This window comes from Haemaphysalis longicornis, unplaced genomic scaffold, assembly GCF_048455015.1.
Source record: "Haemaphysalis longicornis isolate Haplotype H1 unplaced genomic scaffold, Haemaphysalis longicornis Haplotype H1 scaffold_91, whole genome shotgun sequence".
Lineage (NCBI taxonomy): Eukaryota > Metazoa > Arthropoda > Arachnida > Ixodida > Ixodidae > Haemaphysalis > Haemaphysalis longicornis.
In genome coordinates this window covers 541,867-560,766 of record NW_027526462.1, presented here as the reverse complement: position 1 = coordinate 560,766, position 18,900 = coordinate 541,867, and the positions used below count along the sequence as shown (strand labels likewise).

At 45.4% G+C, this 18,900-nt stretch overlaps 1 protein-coding gene across 4 annotated transcripts in view; it reads right to left on the bottom strand.

The window, feature by feature from the left end:
* The window catches only part of LOC144154781 (prestin-like), a 247,426-nt gene that overhangs the window by 34,777 nt on the left and 193,749 nt on the right, over positions 1-18,900 (bottom strand). The window contains exon 1 of one of the 4 annotated variants that reach the window (XM_077685883.1): positions 10,492-10,627. The exons of the other annotated variants lie outside the window; for them this stretch is intronic. Within the exon in view, the coding sequence (XP_077542009.1) occupies positions 10,492-10,529 (38 nt within the window). The 5' untranslated portion in view covers positions 10,530-10,627. Of the gene's footprint in view, positions 1-10,491; positions 10,628-18,900 lie in introns of those variants that run through there. 4 annotated transcript variants of the gene reach the window in all.

The following is an 18,900-nucleotide window of genomic DNA, read 5'->3' as shown; positions in this document are numbered from 1 at the left end:
GAGGAGTGAGATGAGTGAGATTACTTCGGGAAAGAAATCGCCCGTTTCTCTCGCATTCGTTTTTCTTGCTCACAAAGTTCCTTGCGCGTTACAATCGGAGGTGCAAGTTTTTTCGGTTTTTTGCCTGGAAAATAGGGTGCGCGTTAGAATCGGGGGCGCGTTAGAATCGGGTAATTACGGTATTACCCTTCTACGAAGGGGAAAGCCTTCGAATAGAAAATGACCAAAAGGCATCTGATTTTATCATAATGCAAACTACACACTTCAGCATGATAATTATATTTTACTGTCATCATCACTATCATCATTGTTTCTATCTTAGTTTTGTGAAGTTCATTCTTCTGAAGTTTTAATTGGCTGAAACTTCATAGGGTCATATAGTCATTGCTTGTTGATTGGCTATTCGCTCGCGAGAACTAAAGTGAACTCATCATCAGACTATATCGCACAAGGAGGCGTGCGGCAGCCATCTGTAGACGTTAATTTATAGCCGCCGAGATAGCTGAGTGGATATGGCGCCGTACTGTATAATACTGTACTGTACTGTATAATACTGTACTGTACTGTATAATACTGTACTGTATAATAGCACGAGTAGTCACCGCTTCATCACCGGTCATGGCTGGCTTTCTTTTCCGACAGAGGCGACCAACAGAAACGTTCACAAATAGACGATTCCACAAATGTTACAGAATCTCAGGCTACATAAATGAATCTCTGGACATTCCCTATGGCATGACTTACCGCCGAGGTGTGGATTAAACGCGCAAAACCGCATATGGTGCTTGTGAATTTTACGCGCTGTTAGCCCGCCCCTTCAGATTCCCGTATAGTTAAGTGAAGCGCACTTGCTTCGTTGGCGTGGAGAACCGGTTTAAACCCTGCTTGCCAGAGTACTGTCTTAGTAAATATGAGCTGAGGAGTCCACATAAGGTATCACACCACCATGTTGCTACTCCGCTGTAGATTAACTTGTCGCATTTCGTGTTGACTTTAAGTAAAAACTTAACCTTTAAACCAACTCTGTTATTACGCCGTGTCCCCCGTCATCCTGGAAGTTGCTTATCAGTCACGCCGCTCAAATACGCGCTTAGAAGAGCCACGATACCAGCAGATTCCTTTAAATTCATGTTGGCACCATTTCATTTGCTTCTTGCTCGGATTCCCCTCGGTGCGAGCCAGTGTACGCCAGTGCGATCCGGTGCGAACCGGTTAATAGGGCAAACACGCGTGACGACACTGCCTTGACAAGCGTGTTACTGGAAACAAATTTATTGGAAGTGCGCCACTGAACTCGGTGGAAACCAACAGCGAAACTGCTGTGCACCGTCGCTGCGAGGCACCTGCGCTCCAGTACGAATATAGACGCCGCTGGCCTTCGTGTCGTCTGACTTACCACTGCCGCTACATGCGCACCCGTGCCGCACGTGTTGGGTGACCTTTCCTGTGGTGTTTTCCACAAAGCGCGCCCGGTGAATGGCTGCGCACTAGCTATCATTTTTGAATCTCTATACCCCTGGTCTAGTGCAGTTGACAACGCCTGCCAGAATTTCTTGATGCAACCGACTGACACAATTTGCTGCTTTATACCAGCAATGTATCTGCCAAAGTTCCGCTTAACCCGTGGAACTTAAAAATGCCGCGCGTGAGAGGCTTAGGTGCACTTCAAACATCCGCATCATCATCATCATCATCCTGTCGGTGGTCACTCCAATACAAAGGCAACTCCCATGTTCCTGCGGCCGTTCCTGTCTTGGGATGGCCTACCCAATTCTTTGCCTGCGGATTTCCTCATTTCACTCTTGCACCGAGTTATGGTCTCTTTCCACTTCTACTCCCGTCCGCTCTTCCAAATGAATCAATGGATTACCACTCGTAGGTTGTTTAAACCAATCAATGGCCTTTCGCTAAGGCAAGGTGTAATTTCGACGCTCAGGACCTCTTTTTTGTAATGTGTGGCTTTTTACTGGACCCGTGGCTTAGAACAGCAAACTGAGTGAGTTGGTATGAGTTCGTAAAAAAACTGCGAACAAAATAAAGACTTCGGAACAAAGAATAGACAGTTGGTGTCGTCTAGACACATTTGTTTATGATCAAAGATTTTCTCTATTTTATTCGTCGCGCTGCCTGAACATTTTATCCCACTCATCCACCTATAAAACACGACCATTCATCCAAACCTTCCCCTCTGTGGGGCACAAATTCAATTCTCTCCTTGCTCTGACGCCTTACGCTGTATAAGTGAATGAACGTAGTCTACGAAACGGGTCGGTGCCGGCAACATGTCATCTACCAACGTAATGTCGGGCGGGCCCCCCGCCGTATACCATTAACGCAGCGCCGACGGATAACAACGCGATTCGACCCAATTCGTATATGTAACGTTCGGTCGGAGGCGCGGCAGTTACGTCGTTCTATGTCCGTGTTGCAACAGGCCTCGTAACGCCTCCGTGCTCGAGTCGTAGCGGAAATGGCTTCCTCTACACCGCGGCACGCCCAATCGGTCACTGGTATTCGCACGCACGTGTGCCGCAGCTAACTCGCGTAGCGCGGCGCAGGAGCGGTAAACAAAGCGCAATTTATAGAAACGCAAATGCTCGGGGGACGTAAATGCGCAACGTGCGTGAACGTGGACTAGGAGACACCGAAATCGAAAAGAGAACACGATGAACAGCATTTTTGTTAGCGTAAAATAATTTACACCCGTTAGAATGTAAATCACTCTCTATGACTAACACTCTTACACCCTGGCAAAACAAAAACAAAAAAACACCCTTTAAGGTGTTTTGTCGTTCAAGACGCCCTTGCATCCTAGCAAAAACACAAGAATACACCTTTCCAACAGGCGTTTTTTCTTGGTTATTACACCTTTTCAAAGGGTGTCTTTCTTTCTGTTTTCATAGGGTGTAAGAGTTAAGGGTGTTGTAGATTAAAAGTGGTTAAATCATTTCACGCTGTAGTAGTGATATAGTAGTTGTATAATAGATTTAGGCGTGACTGACAAGTTCTGCCGGTTGTCTGAGAAATTTGTGGGAACCAATAGCATTCACTTTACTCTCCCTCTCCTCTCCTACTTCTGCCGACTCTCCTTTATGCAGTCCCTCTAAACAGAAGCAATTGGTTTCTCTGCGCTGCAGCCAAGCAAAGCGTCATTTTCCAGCAGAAATGTTATACGCTCGGCTCTGAAGGCTAGTGCTTGCGTCGACAGGATGAAGTAGGAAAAGTTGCATCAACAAAACTTATACTCCTGCGGAAAAGCCCGCTCTGTTGTAAAAGATTGGCAGCTCTCCATTTAATGCAGGAATCTTGGACAGAGAAATACTGCTCAAATTGACCGTTAAAACGACTCTATTAATACACCGAGTTTTCTCTACTTGTCGGGGTTAGTCCACAGACAAGTTGCAAGGTTTCCGGATATCCCGGTTGTTATCAATAAATTGCCGCCGTCTGCGGAGGGGGTATGGCTACAGAAAACGACAGAAACTCGTGTTTTATTGTACTCACCCAGAAACAAATTAAATTACACTTAGCCGCTAAGACGACTCTTACACTTTTCTGATTTGCATCTACTTTTTACAATTACGTAGCTCACAGTGAAGTTTAAAATATTCTGCAATTCCCCGCTGCTGTCAATACCCGGGCTTTAACGGAAATGGAACAGGTACATGTTTTAGGTGCGGAGTACATTAGGACCACACAACGTCTATCCGCGCCCGTGCGCATAGCATTTACAATCGCAAAAAATCCCACAGGCACCGGCAGGATTCGAGCCTGTGTCTGGTACACCAGACACAGTTAGTGCCATTCGTCTTACCCATTGGGCTACGACCGTCAGTTAGCACCCGAGAGTCAAACGGCTTACTCCCTCGCCTGTAACGGTGCGGAATACTTTAGGACCTCCCAATGTCCGTTCACACCCATCCATGCGCACACCACCATCAAGCGAAAATCAAGCGAAATTCGATTTGAGTCGTGAGCTGCAGTTTCATTTAGAGAATAATCAGGGTGCAACTCAGGGCTCAAATCGAATAACGGTCGGGGCGCAACGTGGATGTCACTCGGGGCGCAACTTGGATGCCATTTCGAGTCCCCTCACTCCACACCCTCGCCTACATCCACAGAGTGGAGATGCTGCCATTTTTTTCTGCTGGAAGATAACTCAAGTCCGTCCAAGTTTGCTTTCGAAAATTCAGTCGCCAATTTGAAACAACACGCTTGTTTTGTGCACTTGTTGCACCCCGCGCAATTTCGCTGGTTTTCCTTCTTCAAAGTGAGAAAGGCACTGGATTCTTTAAGCTTTGCGTTTCGGTGACTCGGGAGATCAGGAAATAGCTGTGAAGCAACATGCGAAAATTCTACTGCTGCATCTTCATGAAGTACATTCGCTAATTAAGGGAATATATGATCACGCGTGTTACGTTGCACATTTAAATCGTATTTGCATATGAGTTGGTTCGAGTAGGGTTGCAACAACATCAAAAGCCTGTGCGCTAGTCTCGGCACCCAGCGCATGCAGCGACAAAATACTCCCCGCACGCGTTCAGGTCAGGACAACTGCTGCACTAGAATTACAGCCTCGGCTGCACAATTAATCATATTATCCTCGAGCGAGAGTCACAGACATATATATATATATATATATCCCACCCGGCGGGCATTTTTTCACCACTTTCTTTTCGACTAAAAAAATTCTTCATCTCTTTCTATCACGCACCACAACCTCCCCTTTGCTTTCCGAGGTTTTCTTGACTGCCAACCCTTATTTTCTGTCCTATATATATATATATATATATATATATATATATATATATATGTATATATATATATATATATATATATATATATATATATATATATATATATATATATATATATATATATATATATATATATATATATATATATATATATATATATATATATATATATATATATATATACGTAGTGCAGCATTTTCGCTTCCTTCCTCGCTTCTACGGCTAACAGGTGCGCAGTTATGGGCCTCCACAGTTAGTAACAGCGACAAACGCTTCACAAACACTGTCGCCACCCAACGAATGCAAGCCTGCTGCTTTTGGAGTGGGCAGATCCGAATAACTCAGTGTCTTGTTTTGCGTTTCATGTTACAAGTTGCCTACGGTCGCGTTCCGCAGTTTCCTGCAAACAAGGAATATTTATCTGTGTGCAACTTGCCAACGAAAGTTAGGGAGAGGAGGAAATGAAGTTTAAAAATGTTGCCCGTATGTTTTGAACGAAAATGTACAGTATTTCTGAATATTTCTAAGCCCTGAAAATGTTTATGTGAAACTAAAAAGTCAATGCACAAGCTTAACATTCTTGTGTGGCGGATTTATTTTATGAAACAAAGAAATAAAGAGTACTTCACCAGCTTTCTAGCATAAAAAATTCTAGCCAGATTCAAAAGATAAGCTGGTATTTTAAATTCTTCGTGGCCTATTAACTTTTACCTTGCCCTGGAAACTTTCCACGGACTGCAGATACGTGCATGCAACCATACATATACACATACATGCACGCACACAACCATACATGCGAACATGCATAGATGTTATTACGTCACGTATTTTTGGATGAAGATGGCCACTCTAGGCCTTTACTTCGCTTGAAGGGTGGCTCCAGAGTGCTGGCATCATTGAAACCCACCATGAGAAAGTAGGTGTCACATCGAAAAACAGGTCTTGGGCAGCACCTGTCCCTTTTTTTCATGTGGTAGCTCTTTTGGTCCCTCCCCTGTGATCTGCCTCATTGCGGGCCCACCCGAACTTCCGGCATGTGGCCGTACTTCCGCCTTTTAGTACAACATGTTGTTAGGCTAGTTGGTTAGGCATCTTTAAGGGGAAGAACTACGCTTGATGAACAGGACTAGAACGAGGAAAACAGGACTGCACCAGCCCTGTCTTCTTTGTTCTACTTCTGGTCATTAGGTGAAGTTTTTCTACGCAAAGTCTCTGTTTTCCGCCGACTTCGACATATTTTATTTCCTTCTCACATTTTCTGATTTCGAAAGGACAACAGAAATTTAATACCAGCACGGTTAGGGATACTCTGAGGTTGCCTATTATGCAGGGTGACTAGGAAAATCGCAGAGTGACAAATAATGCGAAACATGTAATCTACCTGTCCCATTTGCTCTCATATTGAAACATCAGCAATAAAAACATCTGCATTGTGATTCATTCAAACAGGTATGTAGGAAAATAGCTTACCAAAACTGCTGGCGCCATTTGGGGAACATCACAGAATCTGACTTGAGTGGTCCCACTGACATCTGTCTTTTGCAGGTGGTAAAGTGCATGCTTGCTTGCCGATTGTGTGTTGATGGAAGAGCCATGTTTCAAATTAACAGCACAATGGAAGCTGTTGCCAGTTATATACACCGCATCTACTGAAAAACAAGTGCACCAAACTCTATTCTTACCAGGTGCCCACGGACCGATAGCACCGCGTGCCAAAACTTGTTTCTTCGCCGCAGCATTGACAACTGCACGACATATAATTAAAACTCCGTCTGTTGCGCGACCGCAGGCGCCCAAAGTGTTAAATTCATCTTCATTCTCTTTCTGTCGGAAGGTTATCGTGTGAACTGCGCTTTCCCATTTATAAGAGGAGAAAAGAAAATACCGGAGGCCGTTTGCACAGGTCGTTGTAAGTAGAACTCTAGGTGAGCCATTATGTGCAAAGGAGAAGTGTTTGCATGGTCCAGCTTCCTCGTTTACGTCAGCGCGGACTGATCTCAGCGTTGCCACGTTATGTGGAGACTGGTCGCCTAGACCGGTGCTGCTTTCGACTTTTATATTGCATTGTTGGCGCGGCGACTAGTTCAGGAGCCTACGCTGACTCCATTGTCCATTTCGTGATCGCTTGGTGCCTTGATTGCGCACTTCCACTCGGTGGCGCACGCACCCTCAACGCAACCTTCCTCTTGTTGACTCATTATTTTGATTGCTGTTTACAAACCCGGTTGAAAGGCTTGTTCTTACTTCATTCACTCCACAACCATTTCACGAAAGTTCTGGTATGGGTTGTCGCTGACACACGTAGCATCGATAACGAGGGGAAACGGGGTGACGTTGAACATTGGGAAGAGACAATTTTAGATAACTAAGAAAGCCCAATTAGCGGGCTATTGTTATCTCTAGGCCCAACAGGCACGCAAATTTTAGTCAAGGGCGCATACTGAAGGAACCAATACTGGAAACATTTTCACCGGAATGTTGTGAAGCTAGCTGTCATTATTGGTAACAGGGCAACTAGTATAATTTGTAAAACTTCAGGACGTTTTTTTAAACAGTTTTGAATGGTAGCTTTTCTTGGACCTCCGGCCTTCTTCGGAACACATGCGCACATAAAACTGTTTATTTACTGAGAACTCAGACTGTGCAGCCCTTGGTGTTTCTGCACACAAACTGCAATCGTGAAATCGAAATTATCCAGGCTTATCTCTGTCCTATTTGTCAATATGTAGCGCTGGGCTACGTGAGCCATTGTACTCGTTGACACGACCTGATGAGAGATCAGGAGTAAACGACCGATAACCAGATCTACCCCGCACAGTTCCGCCCAGGAACGGCCTTAAAAAGGACAAGGCACAGTTTCTCGGCAGGTATGTCACTTTACGACGCCGCGGTATCTGCGTTCCGGCCACTTTAACACCCGTGTGCAGCTCAGGAAGTAGTTTCGAAGCCGTGCTCGTAAGCGGAATTTACGTACGGCTAACTTCCTGTGACGGAGGAATGCGCAATTCTCTCCTCAGTGGTCACTGCCACCGATAGTACGATAAGGCGTTGATAAAAACAGCAGCATTATACTCTTCGCAGTAGGAATCTGCACTGCATCTGGCGCTTTTGCAGAGAAAATGGTGGTTCGTTGTTCGTAATTTTCTGTGTCGACTGTTAGTAACAAATGGACAGAATACGCTTCGCGGTGACGCCATCTTTATCACGGAAGCTTTGTATTTGTAAATGAGGCTGGCATGAGCACATGGGGCTAACTCGCTCCTGTGAGGTTTGGAAGTTGTTTCTTCACCACCGGAGCAATCGAACGACCACGTACTCCCTCCGTTGCTACCGTAACACATTGAGTGATTAACTTTGCTATGAATGGATCATAAATATTTCTCCAAACTCATCATTAGCGGAGAGCAAACCAGGAGCAAGGTCTTCGAAGGATTATGGTTCCCACTGTGTGCATCTAAAGAAACACAGGGAAGGTGACATGGCATTGTTTATGCACTACAATTCCACAGCGGTGCGTCCAAACGCTTCACCAATAATCACCGTGGGAGATTTGAACATCAATATTTCGCACGCGCGGAAGTGGTCTATTGGCGTCGTTCAAAAGTAATCCGGTCTCGTATGTCACACCAATGTAAACCGTCCAACCAGGGGGTGTTTTCTGGCACTCACCAAATACTAGCCGTGAACATATTTAAGATTACTAAGGCTGGACATGTCGGTGTGTACTGCGGTGATCACAAAGTAGCAATTAATTTTTTTGAATGAAATTGCTGTCACACGGTGTGTGCACCACTGACGGGGTGTTTCAATAGATTCGCGGGCCGCTCATGCCCGCAAAGCTGAGTAATCTGCATCAATAATTTTTCTTGAGATTTCCAGGAGGTAGGTGTCTTGAATTTCTCACTTTGTCGTCATATAGCATGAAGGGGTCGCCATAAATATAATGCAAAGAGGTATATTAATACATCGGCAATTCAGCGGCGGGCCATTACGTGAGTCACTGTATCGCGGACCATGACCGACAACGGTCTATTTGTAATAACCGCGTCGTAAGCCAGTGCCGCTACCAGTAACTATGCGTCGTGCTATCTCCGAAGCCGTTCTGATGCATTCCTTATGGCGGCAGGGTTGCATTCATTCTTGGAAGCTCTCATACGTCACCCGACATGCAGCCAGGCCTCAGGAAAAAATGCAAAACTCTGATGTCTTGGTTGTAGACATTGTGTTGGCTGTAGATATTGCAACGATTAATTATGATCGTTGGTAAGCCGGGTAGAATACTTGTACTATTTGTGTTCATTATTCTTTGAATTCAAGATTTCTACAATGCATTTTAAACCTTCAGCATGTGGGCCGCGGAGTCTAAGCTCGACAAAAGATGCGGTGGTTTATAATGCGACGCTCATGATGTAAGAGCGATGAAGAAAAAGGACGGAAAGTAAAGGGACGTGACTTGTCCTATTACCTTTTTTCTCGCCCTCTCGTTTTCGCTGTCACATCACTATTCCAGGAGTCTATATCCTGCTTTAATACAACATCCTCGCTTTCAGTGCCGCCCGAACAGTCTATTCATGTACGTTATATACTGGAATGTCGATTTATATTCCGACTATTTCGCTTTAATTATCCCCAGCACCACCGGATGAAGGTAGATGTAGCTGCCTGCAGTTGCGTCGTGTGCCAATGTGACAGGTTGCCCACCCGTGATACTTTAAGAAAACTGCGAAGTTATGCGGCTAACCGATCATTATACCTTAAATTACGCGTAAGAACCAAGGTTATAAAGCGCTGAATGAAATAAAAAATCTCTGTTTTATAACATTAAGGAATTTCAAATGGTGGTAAGCAGACGGTTACGGCAAGCCTGGCAAAACCAGGCATGCCGCCTCTTGTAACGAGTCGTAAACTTAACATACAATGTTGTAATTGTGGTCATTTCATCGTCTCTAAAAAGTGTGGTAAAGATCAGGCTTTGCGTGGACCCCATATACCCAATTCTGAAGCTCCAGCAAGTGAACAAATAATTGTCTACATGAAGTTCACATTTTCACTCGGAAACGGTGAAAGTGTAAAATTTTGATTCAATTGCAGATCTTACAAAACCCCTTGTTATTGCAGTACAAGAGCATAAAAGTCGAACTAGGCTGTCCAGGATCGATAATTGAGGAATAATTCTCAGATGTCTGAGCAGGAAAAAATAATTTCTAGGCGTCAAGCGTTTACATTGCTGATTTCCCTTCATATCAAAAAATAGCCAGAAATCCCCAATTGAGAGCAATTTTCCCATATTATTATAATGCTGCGGCCACACCAACCAACTAATCAGCACCTGGACCCTCCCTAATCGACAATTCGCTTAACATTCCTAACATCTCTGAGCGGCGCAAAATAATATTCAGGCGTAAAGCATTTATATTGTGAATTTCGGGTTAATCCCAGAAGATAGGCAAGAGTTCCCGCTTCAGAGCGATTCTGACAGTTCTCCGCCATGCTGAAGAAGCAATAAAAAGTCAATGACACATAAGTTGCCCTTTCAGAGCAATTTCGACATTTCGGTGTAATGCTGCAGACAGAAATGAAAACTTTCTAACCCGTTATTTCTCATTTTAGCGTGATTTTGACAGTTCAGTATCACGCTGCGGAAGCAAAAAATAAATGATAAACAGACGCACAAAAAAAAACTTTCCGCTAGTTGCATCCCGCAGGCCCCCCGACTGTCGTGAAAAAGACTCACGGATTCGTGTTCACGCCTGCGTTCCCGTCTCGGTACATGGTCGCGGATGAGAGAGCTTCCTATTTTCTTTCCACAAACGCACGGCTTTCCACACCGCGCGAAGAGCTGGCAAACACTGCGTCGTGTGCGACATTGAAAGCGCGGGCTTTGGCCTAGTGCCTAAATGCGCCGCCACAATCGCGTGGGGCCGCTGGCGTCGCCCCCCGCGCTCGGAGACTCTCCGCTCACTGGCTACGCTTCGCCGGCCAATGGTAGCGACACGCGGTGGCCATTTTGAAAAGCCTTGCATCGAAGCTTCGCCCGCGAAGGCAGAAATCATGCTCGCACTTGCTCGCACTGAGCAAACAGTAGGTATTGGTTATTTTATTTGTGCGGTCCTTCGTGGTACAACAGTGGCGAGGTGAATGTTTGTCAAGTTTTACGCGAAGGAAATGCCGTAACAGTGTCCCTATTGCATTGCAATGGAGATTTTATTGCATTGCTTACAGCCACAGCTGACGGAAAAAAGGAACGGAACATTTCGCAGTTGTCTGGCTGTGCGCGAGTTTGAATCCGGAGTAGGAATGATAAAAACGTACTGCAGAGTCTCTTTTCGCCTAGTTATTTTTTTCTATCTCCCGTGTGTTCCTACGTCGCACAACCGTGGGGAGTTCACTGTTTATCAAGTTTTACGCAAAGGAAATCCCGTAATGGTGCGGGTGTTGTATTTTAATGGTGATATCGAAGCACTAAGTTGCAGCCACAGCTAAGAGAAAACGAAGGACATGCAAAACGGCTGGGATCGAGCCCGAACGGGATTCGCACTGATAAAAATGTATTACAGCTGCTGCTTTCGCCTGCGTTCCAGTAGGCACATTTGCAGTTTGTTGTGTAGAGGTTTTTTGCAGTTGACTGATAAGAAATCCAGATAATGATTCACGTTTCCGCACTCAACGCCGATAAGTCACCATTAACCTGCTTTATCGCAATATAGCTTATTTTTATAGTACAGTAGGGAACCATTCATTGTGGATTGTTTTGGTTTTATTTTATTGTCAGCGCGCGTCTGTTTTATACCGGGTTGAAGACGTGGCCTGCTTTCCTCCTTACACTGGGCTGCTCCCGGCTATCTCGTTTCATAGGGATAGGGTGTACCTCTTAGTACTCACCTGGTTTGTTCTTGTTTGAACGAGAGCGTTCTCGATGTAAGTGAACCCTTCTGGAAGCAGACGCGTTCCCACTTAAGTGCATACAGTCCAAGCGTTACATAATTCTATTCAATGACACTCAACTGCGCACGTCACATTGGTCGACTGCTTCTTCCACGTTTGTACTTTTCATGCAGGTTTTGTGGAGCCGTGAGTTAGCGCCAATAAACTTCATCAAGGGTCACCGTAATGTGTACTGTAACCAGAAGGAATCTTAATTTTCTGTTCAACGAAAATAAAGTAAATTCTAACTCTTCCCGCTTTTTTGCTACAATTTGAGAAACGCGTGCAACGAAACAAATTTGCCTTCGCTCTTAGAACAACGAGCTCACGTCGACAATGCTTCTGTACACTAGATCAATGACCTTTGACTTGATCTTGAGCAAACGGGGGTCCCGGTTTTTCGTCTCAATCGGAAGCGATCCCTTAACATAACATCCTTTTGGTTTCTATCTGGCATGTATGTCCAGTAGTTTATTTGGCATTCGAATCATTGCGGAATTAAGCTTAAAAATCCGCATTTAAAGGAACTACGTTTGGTCGTTTCTCACTAAAACGCACGAAGTGTAAACTGTGAACTATTGAAAACAATGAAATTCAGTTTCCTAACGCTTGCAGCTGTACGTCCCAAATACGGGCTGCAAAACGTTTAGGATATAGATTTCTATTTTCTGCTGAACGCTCAATGTTTGTTTCGGAAACTCCTGCGACACGTTTCACAAAAAAGATAGGAAAGCGACCGTATAGATACAAAAAAAACATGGTTACAGCGAATGTAGCAGCAATGTCGAAAGCCCAGCTGAGAGCAGTAAACAGGACACATTGGTGTGACGCAGAAGCGCCATTGTTCCTCCCTTACGTGGAATAACAGTTGATGCGACAACGCGCGTCACTTTTCCGGTGCTACAACGAGCGTTGTTATTTCCCTAGAATTTGGGTTGATAGCTTCACCTTTGCTTTGAGAGCGTACAACTAACTGATCGATCTCATTTTTCATGAAGCAAAACAAGAGCACGAAAACTACGAGGAAATTTTCGTTGAAACCTTCAGCCAACCTTTTGAGCTAAAACATATGTACCAAGCCGGGCCTATAAGGAAAATATCACCACAAAAGGTAATGTGAAAGTTCCTGGGGTTTGTGCCGCAGCGTAGAACGCGCCCTTCCAGGAAGCAGCTCGCTGTGTGCGTGCTGTACAACTACTGTGGTTGCAGATATATCGCTAAAAAGTTTGTACAGGCATCGCAGCGTACCCGGGAACGCGAAAAATAATACATGGAGGAAACTTTGTTTCAGGCTTGGATATATTGTTATCAGAAATGATATACACTCCGATGACAGGAATTCATCGCCATCTTGGGTCATCCCACTTTGGTTTGCCCAACGAAATACTGTCTGCAGTGCATTTTAGGTATGTCTCTCATCCGATTACATACTAAGGAACACAGCTAGGCGAGTGGCCTTTAGTATAGTCCCGGATGTTACCAAGAGTGCTACCAACTGCCATAGACGAGAATGAGGGTCCTCATTACTGACACTTTGCGCGTAACAAAATTACTTTAATTTCTCGCATTCTTTCCTATTGAAATGGAAAATTTAATGAAGTAATTGTAAAGTAACCTGCCTGTTCTCGTGACTACTGAATCTGCGGCAACACATGTCCGCAGATATGAAAGTTCTCAGTGCAGACACACTTAGAATGACTGTGCTCCTCTGCCTTGCCTTATTGAATGTACAGTACACACTCTCGCCACATCGTAAAAGTAGTTCGTACTGGAAGGAAGCAACGGTCCAGGTCGGGCGACGACTGCATCTCGTACTCAACGCGAATACGACGTCTTTGAACTATTGCGCATTAGCAAAATATTTTTCCTGTTTTCTAACAATTGTCTTTGCAACAATTCTACGTACGAGGAGAACGAATTGTTCTTTATAAATGCTACAGAATATTGTTACCTGTTTACAACCTCATCCTGAGCTCTGAGGTCCCGCCTGTGTGTTACCACGCAGATGTATTTGTCTACAGTACAATACAACACTCGACTGATTGATTGATTGATTGATAGATTGATTGATTGATTGATTGATTGATTGATTGATTGATTGATTGATTGATTGATTGATTGATTGATTGATTGATCCATCTATCAAAGGTCGATGATGCAGTAAATGAAATTCTCAGTGCATTTTTTATGGCAGTGTTAGGATGCGACTGTAAATTTTTTTGCTACCAATAATAGTTCTTTTAAATGTATATGCCACTGTTCAGCAAAATATGTCGAACAATAATTATAAAACTCGACACCTGCTTGCCTAATTTTTAGATGCGACGCTGAGAGCATCTCTTGTCGGCGGCCCTGTCCTTCCTGCGTGCGTCCGTTGTCGTCGTCGGCGTCCGCACTCTCCTCCGTTCACCCCCTCTCCTCTCCGGTAGCGAACACTCTCTCGCGAGGGGCATTGGATTGGATTCGATTGGATCGGCTTGGCTTGGTTTGGCTTGGCTTGGCTTGGCTTGGATTGGATTAAAGTGGATTGTGTTGGATTGTGTTGCGTCATAGCCGCGGCAGACGCACTGGCGCCGGCGCGTGCCCAGGTGAGAGCGAACACTCTCTCAACATCTGCGGGTGTGCGGCCCAGCGCGCTCTCACTCCGCCGGTGGGCAGCGCTGCGCGCGGTGCTGCGCATGTGCAGTACTCTCTCTCCCCGCGGTCTCCTCTCCTTCGGGCGCGCTGCGCATATAACCGGTGTGCCGCTCTTCGGCGGCCTTTCGGTCGACGGTTGCTCTCCGCTTGCGCTTGAACCCCCCTCAGCGTCGCATCACACCAGGGTTCCCGCGAGGGGAGGTGGGCGTAATTTTTTGTTTTTTGTTTTGTTTATTCCCATTAACGCGCGTTTGAAATGACTCTGAAGAGTAATGCCTGATTTTTCCTTTAATGGCCAGGATCTATACCAGGTATGTCATGCTAAGTGTAACAAATCATATTCGATCTTCAGCAATTGCGTTATTTTTTACTACTTACAGCAAAATGAACGTCTGCTACCCGCATGCTACCCCGGAAACAGAAATCACAGGAGTGCATTTATGCATTTTGCAGCCCAGTACAGTAATGCTTAGTGTCGGGCATGCACTTGCCCCACATGCGATAACATAAGCACTCACAAATCTGGCTATGTTTTCCTACAACGCAATCGCATTGAGAACGTTTTGCGTCTCGTGGATATCTGAAAAGAGGAGTGCCTTGAGTGCATTGGAACAAGATGCGCGCCCATTCTTCGCCACCGTCTGCGCCAACACTTCGAAGTTTCCAGCACAAAATCATGGCATCGCCATGTTGAGTAGGCGGTCATGCCAAACTATGCTTCCCCCAGGCAGGGGTGGCTGATATTTTAAAAGTGGCCCAAATTAACTCTTGCCAGCACCACGTGATGCCGAGACAGCAATTTCACGCGCTCAATTTCGAACGCCAGGACACTGAGTGGACGAAGGGCAGTGGTTTTCCTAAAATAAACGTGGTCTTTCAAATGCGACTTTAAGATTTAATGAGTTACCATTAAGTGGGCCACCGAGCGGAAAATCCGCCGTCTGCGGCATGTGTAGCTGCGAAACGGCTCCTAATCCCACGTGACTGGACGCGTTCCATAGAACGTGCTTCGCAATAATAACAAAACGAACGAAAGGGACCGCGCTGCCAGGCAACGCCTGAGCATGGTCATTGCCACGTGGAAGGCGGACAGGGCCTTGCAATGGGTGCGGCCGCTTTTTGGCGCCCAGCGACAGCGACATGGCATAAAGGGTCTTGGGAGACAAAATAAAAGCTTCATTAATTAAAAAGGGAGCCTTGTCCCGTGATACCAATTTTATCAAATACCAAATAATACTACTACTAATAATAATAATAATTTGGCGGCCGCCGACAAATGCCACCGCTAACAAACATGACTGAGCAGTGGTAGTGGGGCCGCTAGCTCCGGTTTATCGTGTGATTAATTTAATCGTGTGATTAAAGGTTTAATTAACACATTGCTAACTATGTTTTCAGTGCGGGCTCATATTACGTCACTTCTGCTCACATTACGTCACTGTAGCGCGAAATTTGAATGTTTTTCAAACTTTCTCGCCTTTCTCCGGTGAAATAAACGTATTTCGTGGCTGGAGTGGAACTGAGCGCGTTGCCCTAGGCTTCTTCCTTGGAATCAAAGAAAGTTGTACTTTGTTTTCATGGCCCCTCTAAGCACGTACGCGCGAGCCTCTCCCCGTGGCGCAACAGTCGCCAGTGAGCCGGACTGCTTTACGCGGCTGTAGAATTCCCAGAAATAGCGCCCAAATGAGTTCGGCGTACACTCAACACGCTAACCAAGAAACTACAAACAAATCTCCCGCACCAATTTAATTGCAAGACTCGAAAACATAGCCAGCCGCTGAAAATTCGAAGAAGCACTCAGCGACATTCAGTTCGTGGTTATTAGTAAAAAATCCTGCTGACCTCCGCTATGCGCTTATGTTTTGCCTCGAAGGTGTTCAGGGTTTTTTTTTTCGGTAAACCTTGCTGGCGTGTATGAACCTGGGCGTCAATTCTTCTAACTGGAAGCTTGTCTAGACAGCACAAATATATCACTCACTCAGGGACACTATTCTTGTTTAAATTGGTGTTTTGTGAGCTACCGAAACGGAAATATTTTGGTCTCTTTGTCACTTGATTCAACTTCTCGACCAAATGTTCAACAAAATGCTTGGACAAAATGTATGCCATAGGAGAGACATCTCCAAACTCCCAGAACTGGTCGAAGTACTCATGCATGTCGACATCATTCAGCATGAAGAAAACATTCCGCATATTCCATGTGAAATGTGAGGCCATAAATGAAAATAGAAGCGTCCTCTTAATAAAAAGATGTGGGAATATTTTTCGCGATACTAAATAAAAAAGCGCGTTAAAGTGGTGTCGAAAAGGGGAAACGTGAAAGTAAACACTAAAAAAAGATGTGTTCTCAATGTTTCCCTAGAACAACAGAAAGAAAAAGTTCCGACAGATGTCGCGCGAGCATCGCGAACGCAGGAAAATTGAATCCAATTGAGCAAGCCGGCTTGCAGGCGTCACGGGAGGAGGAAGAGGAGAACAGATCAGCGTAAAAGGTGGGAAGGGGGAGAGAAGAGGCTGTCACGAGGGAGAGGCACCAGAAGACCAACGAAAGTTGCCCCGAAGCGACACGATATGGGTCAAGCTAATTTTTTCAGGTCTATGGTTCCTATGAGCCGAAATCGGCTTCACAAAAGTGGCAGCGAAAAAAGAACGCCGTAAAAGCAGCCGGAATTCCACAAAACGGGCTTCGCAAAGAAAAAACGCTAGCCAATTTGGGAGTTTTCCGAGTAATAGCCGCAATCGTTTCACCATAACTCATCTTTCCAATAGCTTCGGGGAAGCCTCGATCGGGTACCATTAATTATTCTCTGTGTCACAGCAGTTGCATTGCAGTTCGTTCGCCGGGTCCAGTGACTTTTAAACTGAGCACCGCCCATGAACTGCCGCACGTGCCTGACAGGTGCCGTACAGAACATTCCTACGCATCGCGGCCAGGCCGTATGCTGGAATACACACATTTAGCATATGTAACGCGGCTGACGCGCTGCGCGAAGAGCTCAGCATGCGTGGTGAGTACACGATCGACCATGCAAAAACCTGAGGAAAATGCATAATGTTTAGAAGGCACTGGCCTCGGATTTGGTGCAGAGAGCTAATATATCAGCGATATTTCAGACGTTTTGGTGCAAAGCTGCTTGCTTAGATAAATCATTCCTTGTTGCTGTAAGGGTAGCTTAGCATCTCTCGTAGAGTTGCGTAGGTAGATGGCGTTCTGTAAGAGTATACCAAGGTTTAAAAGAGGAGGGAACATGTAATCAACGCTCACATCCCCCAAAATGTACGTAGTTCATTGTAGTGATTCACGGCCGCTGCATACGTCGCTACGTACTTCGTTGAAGTCGTTGAGCGACTACAGACGCTGCACTACTGATCACGAGGTCGCGTGTTGGATTCCAGGCCCTGTCAGTCGTTCAAGTGGTGGAGGCGGAAAGCGAAAATGTCTCTGTGCGTGCACGATCGCCACACACAGATAAGGGGGCCCTGCAACACTTTTTAAACTTGTTTTACTATCCTCAATGCTTGCAGAACGTAGTCAACCAACACATCCACTACTTAGATTAGGGAGTGCTAAACCAACTCAGCCAAAATTACTGCTCTATGCCAATCAGATAAATTAGAAACTTGCTGAAATTTTTCTTTTTCCCAGTCATGGTGTTCTTCGACTGCTATGCAGCAATGAACGCATTCGGAAGCCACTTTAAAGAGAAGGAAGCGACAGTAAAGCAGAAACAGAAGGCGTATCTGCTGCGACGAGCACATCACGCAGTGGTGTTCAGTGCTGGCGATAACTATATCTTTCGCAGTGCTTCCAGGCGCGAGGGAAAGAGGGAAAGAGTTCATCGGACCTGTTGCAGAGTCCATTTAGGCGTCTCCTGGTGCTTGAAATTATTCCATAGTACTTCAATATGGCGCGTCTCATAATGTTGGGATAGCTTCGGTACGCCCAACCCAAATTTGAACTTTCCGATACACGAGAGTACGCTCTACACCAGAATTTTGATGTTGTTGTCCTATTTCTTTACGTCCTTGACACTTTGTTATCAGAATCGTCGTTCCGAAAGCTTACAAGGCCCACCGCGCTGCTCGAAAAGCGTTATTCTAGAATATTTGACTCTCGGTGCCCTTGCAATGAAAACGACTATGAGAAATTTTCTGACGATTTGTTCATTTATTGTCCCAGATTGAACCATCTACACGCTGGTCACTATCCTGAACGAGCCAACTTTGCTTCTGGAGTTTAAGATGTTAACAGTGGTTTTGTTAATAAACTATTGCTCGGAGCACTTCAACTATGCCATTGTAAGCACGGCGGTTTTCTTCTGACTGCGCACTGCTGAAACAGACCCCGACGAAACGGGGTGCGTTCTTCGAAGAACTGGTTATAGGCAAAAGAGGCGGAACTCACTCCAGGAGCAACATTTTACGGAATACTTTCTGTTGGCTTCCGTCTCTCCAGCTTGGAGAGAGAAGGTAACAGGCTCAGTGGGAAATTTCGCAAACGCTTCTAGAACCAGGTGGAACCTACGCCTGCCGTTTTCGAACACAAAATGAGCCCTCCGCCAGCAACCTCGAAGAAGATTTA